The following is a 12016-nucleotide window of genomic DNA, read 5'->3' on the forward strand; positions in this document are numbered from 1 at the left end:
TGGCATCCTTGCAACAGGATCTTGACAAACTGGCAATCTGGGCAGCTAAGTGGCAAATGAGATTCAATGTTGATAAATGTAAAGTCATGCACCTGGGATGTAAAAATATCCAAGCCACTTATACCCTTAATGGGACTGCACTAGGCAAATCCATTATGGAAAAGGACCTTGGAGTTCTTGTAGATGATAAACTTGGCTGTAGCAAGCAATGCCAGTCAGCAGCATCAAGGGCAAATAAGGTCTTGAGCTGTATTAAAAGGGGCATAGAGTCACGGGAGGAGGGGGTCATTCTTCCACTGTATAGAGCACTTGTAAGGCCCCATCTAGAATTTGCCGTACAGTTTTGGTCTCCATCACTCAAACAGGACATTATTGTATTAGAGAGGGTACAGAGAAGGGCAACTAAGCTGGTAAAAGGTATTGAAAATCTTAGCTATGAGGAAAGACTGGCCAAATTGGGGATGTTCACGCTGGAGAAGAGGCGCTTAAGGGGTGATATGATGACTATGTATAAATATATAAGGGGATCATATAACAATCTCTCTAATGCTTTATTTACCAGTAGGTCTTTACAGCTGACACAAGGTCACCCATTCCGATTAGAAGAAAAGAGGTTCCGCCTAAATATTCGGAAGGGGTTTTTTACAGTGAGAGCTGTGAAGATGTGGAATTCTCTCCCTGAATCAGTTGTACAGGCTGATACATTAGATAGCTTTAAGAAGGGGTTGGATGGCTTTTTAGCAAGTGAGGGAATACAGGGTTATGGGAAATAGCTCATAGTCCAAGTTGATCCAGGGACTAGTCCGATTGCCATTTTGGAGTCAGGAAGGAATTTTCCCCCTCTAAGGCAAATTGGAGAGGCTTCAGATGGGTTTTTTGCCTTCCTCTGGATCAACTGGCAGATAGGTAGTTAATAAACAAAAAAAAAAAAAGGTTGAACTCGATGGACATGTGTCTTTTTTCAACCTTACTTACTATGTTACTATGTTACTATGTTACTATGTTCTAATAGGAACACACAAATTTTGATGAATAGAACTATTGTCAGATTAAGATAATGTCCATATTTACCTTGTTTAGTCAGTGAAAGGCATGTTAACTTTTTAAGTGTTGATGTAAGTATTCTGGCTTCAGAATGTTAATAAACTTAATGTAGAAAGAACCGAATGGAAATAAGATTACAAAATGTAAAACAATTAAGGAATTTAGCACATTCGTGGGTGAGCATTATTTTGGAACACAGGGTTGGGCCCTAAGGTGGTAAATGAAAAGCTCAGTAGGGAGGTGAGAAATATTACACCACGATTAAAATCACTAGCTGTAAAATAAAGTATAAAAAGTCCATGAAGTTCAACTCATTATCACTGGTGTTCAAAGAAAGGGACCACTTAAAGGAGAAATGTGAAAGCCAGAAAAATGATCTGGCCCATTGTTTGACATAAAACATCACTCCCAATATATTAATTTCAAAATCAAGACATTTTAGACTATATACTTACAGACAGCCAGGCACCCACTCACTCAACACATTTGCAATTTCTATTAAGTTTTACCCATGTTATAGATTGGAACTACTCTGCTTTAAAAAGAGACAACTGGGAGATCTGGATAGTGTGCTTTCTAGACTATAGGGTTCATTGATGTCCGCAAGTGCCATGAGCAAAGTGCAAATTCAAGTGAAATCATCATTTTATTCCCATAATACAGTGTTTCCGCAGAATTAGAGTATTGTTGTTGATGCAAGTGGTGTTGCGCCTGTAATTGTGGGTGATGCAGAAAAATTAACACAATTAACACAATTAATTGACACATTCTCCCAATTCCTTGGATACAACTTCACTGCACTGATGCTGGGCTTTGAGGAAAATGGAGCTACCACCTGGTCTGGAGGTGGAGGTAGCTCTAGAGTTCCTCTGCATAAATGGGTGTAACTGTGCTCAATTCAGAACAGAGGGACTGAGTAGCACCAAGCACAACTATACGGACATGTAAAGCGTATGTTTTGATGCAACCGCCTTTAATTAATGGAGTTTTTTGTGCAAATGACTGTGGGGAAATTTGCGCAAGCATAAATGACCCCTTATATATGGCATTATAGCAGTTCATTGTTGTATTTGATTAGTCCTTGTTAGTTAAATTACTAATACATTACTAATTCTAAACAATGTAAAAAAATCTTGCAAAATATAACATTTTTAGCAGTGTTTTATAAAGGTACACATTGAAATCTTGATTTGGGGGACTGTCTGGTTTCACAAATAATATAGTAAATGTTTGAGAGTTTGTCTGCCTCAGAGATGTTTATAGTGATATTTCTCAACAGAAATGACTAATGGAACAATTCATTTAATTCTACCAAATTAGGTAAATATGGAATTTAGCAGTATGTATATCAGACAAAAATGCCAAATCTCCAATGCATAACACCTTTCTGGTCCTTTACTGCAATTTGGTTTGTCTTAAATAGACCCAATCTACAATGTTTATTATGGAAAAAAACAGTTTAAATGCAAGCATTGGCAGGTTTACTGTACTAAGAACCCACTGTGTACCAGAAATTATGACTTCTGACAGAACGAGCTTAGGTGATGGAAATATCTCTGCACAGTGGGCAATGTACAGTGAAGTAGCTGCACTGCATGTTTTAGTCTGCCAGGCAAGGCAGTAATAGAGGTGAACTGAATATATAACTGCAGCCCTAACTATACCCTCCTATTATGTATATATATAGCTGGTCACTAACAGCTAAATAGTTAGATTGTATACTATTTTCTTTCCTATGTGAACCGACAAAATGGTCCAACGTGAGTGACACCTTAGAATCCACTTATCATATAATTTGGCAGCAGAGTAATATAAATAAGAACTAAACATAACCAAATCAGTGTTCTTTATTTAGAATGCAGGTCTTTCACCTTTGAAACACTGTACACATTTCTAGTGTTTTTCTGTTTTTTGAAATTAACTTAAAAAAAATGTTAACTAAGCCATACTTAACCTTGTAATTACATTGTAGAAGAGTGCCAGTTTATGTCACTTTAAAGGATAGAAAAAGGAATTTCTAGTAAAACTGCTGTATGAATAATTCAGGTTTTTTTTTCTGCTTGAGTACTCTTTGACCAGTGCATAGATGCCTACCTTCTAATCCATTTGAATGTGCTGCACAGTATGTACATTCCAGACTAGTCATTTATTCTTGCGTATAATGAGCTCTTTTATTATGTGAGCAGAAAAGTTAGAAGTACCAGAAAAGTTAGAAGTGTTATACTGTGAATAGAAAACAAATGAAAAAAAAAACAAGTCTTTAAAGGAGAAGGAACTGTAGAATTACTGGAGGGTAGAACATTATTAGGCAACATTTAGGCTCATCTTCTTCATGAAATGTACTGACCTGGGATACAAATTAAAGAAGATGAGAGCTATGATCTCTACATTTCACAGTTTAGTAAACCTGTGCATGCGGGTTATCGAACTGTTCAGAAGAACTTTACCCAGAAACTAAAAGATTGATTAATTAGATTTGAAATTGGGTAGACAAATGTACCCATTTTTTAATTTGTAATGTGAACTTTTTAACAATATATGGGTTTTCGGGTCAAATCAGAGGTAGGGTTATCTTATGGTACATAAACTGAAGGCAGGGTATAGGTTTTGTAATAGCCATGAGCATTTGGATGCATTATTTTCATTTGGGGGTATTTAAATTGCACATACATTGACAATCCTACGTTTATTGCGAATCCAACTATTCCAAACACCATCCGAATTCATATATTCGAAGATTTATGTTAGACCCAAACGACATGTGGGAGATAACAGTAAAACAGATGACGTCAATTAAAAGCTTTAAGGAAATTTTAAGACATTTCATAGAAAAAACTGAGCCTCATTTATCAACACTGAGCAAATAAGATACGGCCATCAATAACATTTCTGCTTTCATTGTTCTACCTGCAGCTTGTACATCCCTAATTGGATGCTATGGGTTACTGCCCAGGTGCAAATTGGCCCAGTGTTGATAAATGAGCCCCATTAACTTTTGCGGTTTAATAGTTTGGAGTACAAAGATATATTCATTCATTCAGCGTTATAGGTGTAGGTATGTGTACCTTCAAAAAGAATATATATTTTTGTACCTAAAAACATGTTGAACATGAAATATTAAATTGGATATTTTGAGTATTTTCAGAAATTTAATTGAACAGCTAACTTTTTTTAATTTTGACATTTATTAGGTTGAAGGCAAAGGACCACTTTTAATCAGCAATGCTCTGTATATTATGTAAAATTATATGTTTTTCACTTCTTTTTATCATTAGGGGCATACTTTGCCTTGGAATTTAATGTCTGCTTATTTGTGGTGCAGTGCTTTGGAAAGTTAGCATTGTATTGCTGTCATTTTTGATCTAAACAAATCGGCAATATAAGTAAAACTATACTTTGTTTTTGCATTTATATTTCTATAAAAATGTATATCTCTAATAGATGTGATATAAATAAAGTATACTATATATATTATATTTTTATTTTTTGGGCATTTTTTGTTTAGAGACTTTGCAAAAAAAATTCAGGGAGATATAATATGTCTTTTTCTTAGGAAAGATATATACATATAGTTTTCCCGGTAGACTACACGTTGCCCCCAAAAAATTCCCATAAAAGGGAGAGCACACAAAATGTTGAAAGAAATCAACTGTCATTTGCAGTTCATGAAACCCCTGGGAGAATGGTCAAAGATGGTGCATTAGTGCTCACATATTGGGTACCCTGAAGAGTGTAGTTATCAGAAAAAAGGAGTGCTAGCCCAGAGGTCAAAGTTAGTGATTAAATTATATTTACTAGGGATGCCTTATAAATTGGTTTATGATTAGCACACCAATTATCAGACATTAATCACTTGATTCACAGTAGACTGTTTGCATGAAGATATTACACACCATTACTTAAATATTAAATAACTACCTTGACTGGGATCATCCACTGCTTTCCTCTTCCTGCTACTATGGCTGTTATAGTTAAGTCTTATTTCCTGTGTGCACTCTTGAAGAGTTTCTCTGGAGTTGTATGATTGTCTAGGTTTCTGCTCGTCTTCGCTATCCTCGGAAGAGCTTGTGTAGGTGAGATCCATTTCATGCTTAACTTTGGATAATGGCTGATAAGGCTTGCTATCCATCTGTTCCATTCTTCAGAAAATGACCTTCATTTGTTTAAGCATGAGGCAGAAAGCACAGGGATATTCCTAGAAAATACAAGTAATAAAAACGGTTAGTTGCTTTGTTTGGCTTAGGTCCAAAAGTTAGTCTTAAATATGACAAAATGCTAAATTTGAATTTGCATTGGCACCAGTTTTATTTTCAGACCTAAAAGATGACTACTGCTAAACTCGCATGCTTTTAGCACTAACCACTACCATACTATTGACAATCATAAAGCTGAAGCCTACTGTCAGGAATAAATGGAGACTGAATACAGAATAGTTGATTAAAAATAAAGCAAAGCAAATATTTAAAAGATAACACAGAACTGAACACTAAACTCTGTACACCATTATCAGCCAGAACAGCAGCATAGGGCTGCCAGTCTCACAGACGTTACTATGGTTTATTCACAAAAATGTATTTAAAGCAGTAGAAGGATGAAAAAACAACTAGAAATGTGTAATCATGAATTTGAATTACAAAACAAATGCAAACTGCTAGGTGCTACTGGAAGTGGCAGTTCAATAATATTTATCCTTATAACTCTCTACCCTCTAAGTTCCTATGCTGCACCAAAAAATCGCCCAGGCTCCGTTATTCTATCAGCTTGTTTAGAGACTCCCTGCACACAAATATACCATAGGGCAAATGAGCCTCCCCAAATGTAGTGAGCAAACTTAGCACAATTGTCATTTATTCCTACAACACAGTATTTTTTCCCAAAAAGGTAACACAATTGTGCAGCACCTATGTCTCAGTTGTACCATTTTTTTGGGGGGGCAGGGCAATGTTAGCCTATGTCTAATCTTAATTCTACAATAAATGAGCAAGGCTATTGTATACAAAACTGTTACACCAGTCTGATGTGTTACTTTATTATTAAAGAAAAAAACACAGGGAAATTTTGCTTGTTACATAAGGAATTGTTAGATAATTCCACTGGTATTCGTTTATGAACTAAATTACATGTACAGGCTTTTCTCCTCAATGCCAATAAGAACAATATCCATTTTATTATTTATACATACAGACTGATACTGACAGTTAAAAATGGTTCATATAATGAATATGGGGTTGTTTGGTTGAACACCTTGAAAAGAAAACTTTTTATTTTATAAAACTGTATTTACTAAAATCCCAAAAAATTCGTGATTTTTTATTATAAAATCAGACTTTTTAAAAATTGCAAGTTTTTCGGAATTTATTATACCCCAACGATGGAAAATGTCTGAATCTGAAAATCCGGCATCTCAGACCTGCCGAGGTTGCATATACGTCAATGGGAGACGTCCCAAAGATTTTTTTGATTTGCTCTGGGTTTCGTGCAATAATCCGAAGTTTTTGTGTTTTTCGGGCAAAAACCTGAAAAAAATCGAAGTTTTCGGGTGGAAATTCCAAAAAAAAGTAAAATTCGGATTTTTCACCATTTTTTCAGATTTTTTCCCTCAAACAAAATTTTCGGGAAAATGTATTAATAAAAAATCCAAAATAACTTGTGTGGATTTTGTTTTTTTTCAGAAAATATTGAGATAAATTTGAACTTTGATAAATAACCCCTCTAAATATCTTGGAAAACCTGTAACACAAATGATAAGAAATGTATTTATTTTAAATGTCTTTTTTTGCCTTTCTATTAGAAATGCTGAACTATGATCTTTTCTTCCCCCCGTCAGAATCCATATATATATATCTGATATAAATAACAACTCAGGCACATTATTTTCCGCTTCTGCATAATGGGATTTATTTTCAGTGGAAAAACCTAGCCTCATTTCAAATGAGAGACTAAAACTTTTCTAAAGACTTTGTGAAGATTTCTCATGCTGATTGCAGAGAAATCGTATATGACATGAGAATAAATGTGTTAGAAGAAAACACGTACTGTACCAAGCAGATTTCACATTAGGTTAAAAAGAACACAGTGATTCTTAGAAGTCTATCCATACTTTTTTATCCTCACTTTTCTCCAACTCTGCTGGTGCCTGCCGAGAAGCCTGAAATGATCAATATCTAGTTGCCCTTGTCAGATGGATGATAAAGGCTCATACAAGCAAAGCTAAGTGACCTTTTATGAATGACTTAATGTTTTTATTCCACTAGAGATGCCTCTTTTTCTGACCTTTCTATCAGTTTACTGTCAAGCAAAGCTTTCTCATTTGTACTTTGCTACTGTATGAAATACACCACGCTTGTGTGGCTTTCTTCAACAAGCGCTTGTGTTTAAAAGGTAACACATTCTGGTTGCTGTAAATTCTTTTGCTGAGAATAAAACCAGTGACATAGAAAGGACATGGGGGGGCACCGTTTAGCTTGGATGACACTATGTAGTATATTCCAAACTAATGAGCTATCTTCTATAGAAATTACTGTGTGAAAAACAAATTAATTGACATGGAAATGTTCCTTTATGGCCTTGCATTGCTACTATTATGTGTACCCCTTGTTGCACTCTCAATTACATTAACAATAATTTGCTGCCAGTGGTGCATAGTCCTGTACTGGGCTTGTAAATCAATAAACAATTTCAAATTGATATGGTCATACAAAAATATGTGGCACATTTACTATTGGTCGAATATTGAGGGTTAATTAACCCTCGATATTCGACCGTCGAAGTAAAATCCTTCGACTATATATCGAAGGCGAAGGATTTACCGCAATTCGCGCAATCGAGCGATCGATGGAAAAATTTAAATCGATTAAATCCTTCGAATCGTAAGATTCGAAGGATTTTAATCCATCGATCGAACGATTTTCCTTCGATCAGAAATTGCTAGGAAAGCCTATGGGGACCTTCGTCATAGGCTAACATTGGTGCTCGGTAGGTTTTAGGTGGCAAACTAGGTGGTCAAAGTTTTTATTAATGAGACAGTACTTCAACTATCGAATGGTCGAATAGTCGAACGATTTTTAGTTCGAATCGTTCGATTCAAAGTCGAAGTCGTAGTCGAAGGTCGAAGCAGCCAATTCGATGGTCAAAGTATTTTTTATTCTAATCCTTCACTCAAGCTAAGTAAATGTGCCCCTATATGTCAAAATATTAGCATTTGGACCCAAAATGCGTTCAGTGTTTTGTTTCTCGGAATCTTCAGAACTTATTCCCCCAAAACCCATGCTTCTGTTGCATTACTTGTTTGTTTAGCCAGGCTGAAATAAAAATATGAATATAGAAACAATTTATATTATACCAAAGCATTTGTGTTTTTATCTCCTCCACAGATATTTGGTACATGTATTCCAGTTAGTCAATGGACTGAATATATTTTGTATTATTTATCTGCTCTCCTTTCAGAAATAAGCATTGCCAAGTAGGCATTTTCTGCCCCAGTGAATGATGCCTAAAGGGATTTACATTTAGACAGGTGGAAAGAATTCCAAGCCTCCAAAAGTGTTTTAAAACAATCAGATATCTCCAAGGTGCACTAACTAAAAGAAGAACACATGCATTGACAGATGTTGCAAGCAAGAGCAATAATCTTTTATGGGATGCATATGTTGATGCATGTAAGTGGTTCAGCTTATTATTTGGTAGAACTACATTGCAGAGAAAAATAGTTAGTTATTTTTTATCTTGTAATAAATCAGTGTGGCAGGTGAATAAGGTCACACTTCTACAAGTGTTAAAGAAAACTAAAATACATACTATGTTTATTAACTTGCTGTAAGAGGAGAGAACGGCAGAGACACACACAGACTGAGTGGGGGGTGTAGAGGAAGACAATACAAATAAATTGGTTACTTGAACTAGTGTGGACCTTTTAAAGAAATATCTGTACAGCTGTAGTGCATGTGACCTTGATTCATTTTCTACAGATATCCTAATTTTGGGATAAGACGTCAGTATTATTTTAATTTAACTGTGTAGTTATTCTCTTATAATATAAAGAGCCATGATTATCCTTTGAAATATGTCCTTATTGAAAATTCTTAATGATGCTTCTTTCTTTAGATGCATAAAAATAAACAAGATGAATCATATTCTTATAATAATAAAACAAAGTCATGAAGTCCATGGGGCAAATTTAGCAAATTTAGCAACCTCCGAAGTTGCATCCAGGGCGCCGAATGCTGGTGAAGTTGCGCTAGTGTTACTGCGCCAAGCAGAGCGAAGTTGCGCTAGTGTTGCCTAATTTGCATACGGCGGGAAGTTCAATGGACGTATATGTTGCAGCAAATACATTACACTACACAAGACCGGGAAACCTTAATAAAAGAAAATAGAGTTGTTATATTGCCCTACACATGAGCCCAGTGTATAGTTTATGTGCCATATGTTAGGAAATGTAGGGGGGAAGTGGGTTACCCCAAAAAAAATGACGTTCTATCACCCTGAAAAAAGGAAAAAACGCCAGCGTTTTTTGGGACTAAATTTTGAAGAACTCCTATCTACCCTAATGCACTTTGCCTGGTCTGAGGTGGCGAAGGAAAATCTGGCGCAAGAGGTAACGTTCAGTAAAATCCGCATCGTAGTTACGTCCATTCGCCAAAGTGCACATTCGCCAGGCGTTAGGGAGCCAAAGTACCGCTAGTCTATATCCTTCGCTAGAGAAGTTACGCCAGCGACAATTAGTAAATCGAAGAAGTACAGAAATGACGTCACGCTGGCGAATTTTCGCCAGTGTTAGTCACTTCGCCCTTTAGTAAATTTGCCCCCATGACTTTGGTAGCTAGTGCATTAGTAGATTCATTAATACCTATACATTTTGGGGTTTATTTACTAAACTCTGGTCTGGCTTTTTTGGGAAAAACTCAAATTTTTTTTGGTGGCTGTTGCTCGAAAACTCATTCAATTTGAGTAATTCAAGTTTGAGTTTTTGGGTTGTTAGCCCCAACTCACTAATTTGAGTTTTTTCTATTCGAGTTTCTCATTTAATTAGAAACCATTCGAGATGTGAGTTCACTCGTGTTCATTTGAGGTCTAAAAAATCTCACAAAAGCTAAAATTCGACCTTTGATAGATAACCCCCTAAATAATGCATGTTCATGAAAGTTGCATAGAATGTTTTGGGAAAAGAAAGTACATTTTTCAAATATAAAATATGATTTCTGTAAATGATGATCTCATCTGTCAAAATTACTGATGTAGCATATTGTTATAATTTATAGAGTGAATTGAGTGCCTAAAAAGTGATTGTATAATGAAATAACTTAAAGATACAGCCGGCCATAAAAATAATGTAAAACTAGTATAAAAGTCTCTATGGGATAACAAATCTTCTTTAATATTTAAACCATGCAAACACCTGGTCACCTATTAGAGCTGAATTATTTATAACCCACCTATTCATTACATACTACCATGAAGTATGTCTAAGTTCTTAATGGACTAAACATTTCATTGAAAGGAATTCCCTATTCCACACAGCAATGTTTATTAATATTATATATTGTATTTTATTCTCAGTGAAGAAGTACATATTCTCTTGGCTGTTGTAAATAACAAATAATTTATATTATTTTTTTCTGGAGTTAATTACACACAGTGCGATCCTACCCGTGGGTGAAAAGACACACCACTGTAGCATCTGCTTCCTCCTAATAAACTTTGTTTGCAAGTCTAATGCATTCTTCATATTTCATGCGTGGAGTGCATAGCATGACATATCTGCCTCTTAGGACAGGAGCAGCCTTCGTGTGAAAAGCACAAATTAATAAGGCCCTTCGGTGCTTAATGCCAAGCAGATGGCTGATATTAGATTGTCTACAGGAATGTTTTTATTGTGTAATTGTAAAATAAATGTGATATAAACACCAAAAACATTGGTCTGGAAGAGTTTGGAGCTTACATATTGAAATAGCAGAACCCTAGGAAAATAAAAAAAAGAAAATTGCTTCTCAAAACATGAAATACATAATAAATGATGTGCAGACAAAAAAGACAGCAAAGTAAAGACACCCTAAAATGCAAATGATTAGACTTGCATCATGCAAAGCAACTGAGACTTGAGTGACTTCAAAGGTTCTAAAAGTAAAGAGCCACCACATTTAGGCATTTGGTATCACATGACTCCCTTTTTTCTTTTAAGGGTCTTTAAAAGATAAGTCATGTCACTTTATGTCTCATAGGAAAACTAGGCTATTAACACCTATATTATTTATTAAAGTGTGAATTGTCTCCTCATCTAACTTCATCAAAGTTCACCTCAATTTGTCAGGCATGCTTTTCCCCTTTTCTAATAATTCTCTGCAAAAAGTCACCATTTGTCCCCATACAATTGTAGTTGCTAGAGAATTTATTCCACAAAGAAATATGGTTAAAAACTAGCATGAAGGACAGATGCAAAGGTTATCTTATGGTGGGTTGCCAGCCTCAACCTGGAGAAATTTCTCTTGGTGAAAATTCATTCTTGTTCAATTATTAAATGGCCACATATTTACTGAAGAAGAAGTGTGCATTTAGGCCTACATGAAGGGGCACATTTACTATTGGTTGAATATCAAGGGTTAATTAACCCTCGATATTCGACCATCGAAGTAAAATCCTTCGACTTCGAACGATTCGAAGGATTTTAATCCATCGATCAAACGATTTTCCTTCAATCAAAAAATGCTTAGAAAGCTTATGGGGAAGGTCCCCATAGGCTAACATTGATGCTCGGTAGGTTTTAGTTGGCGAAGTAGGTAGTCAAAGTTTTTTTTAAAGAGCCAGTACTTCGACTATCGAATAGTCGAGCGATTTTTAGTTCCAACCGTTCGATTCAAAGTCATAGTCGAAGGTCGAAGTAGCCAAAAAAATGTCGAAATTCAACGTTTTTTCCATTCGAATCCTTCACTCGAGCTTAGTAAATGTGCCCCTACAAGAATTTTCTCCAATGCAA

The 12016-nt window shown here is 35.6% G+C and overlaps 1 protein-coding gene across 2 annotated transcripts in view; it reads right to left on the minus strand.

Annotated features, from left to right (window-relative positions):
• Positions 1 to 12016, minus strand: part of LOC108698386 (teneurin-1) — a 405073-nt gene that overhangs the window by 298898 nt on the left and 94159 nt on the right. For both annotated transcript variants that reach the window (XM_041572726.1, XM_041572725.1), the window contains exon 2: positions 4963 to 5239. In XM_041572726.1, coding sequence (XP_041428660.1) covers positions 4963 to 5182 — 220 coding nt within the window. In that variant the 5' untranslated portion in view covers positions 5183 to 5239. The remainder of the gene's footprint in view (positions 1 to 4962; positions 5240 to 12016) is intronic.

Source organism: Xenopus laevis, chromosome 8L (assembly GCF_017654675.1).
Source record: "Xenopus laevis strain J_2021 chromosome 8L, Xenopus_laevis_v10.1, whole genome shotgun sequence".
Taxonomy (NCBI): Eukaryota; Metazoa; Chordata; class Amphibia; order Anura; family Pipidae; genus Xenopus; species Xenopus laevis.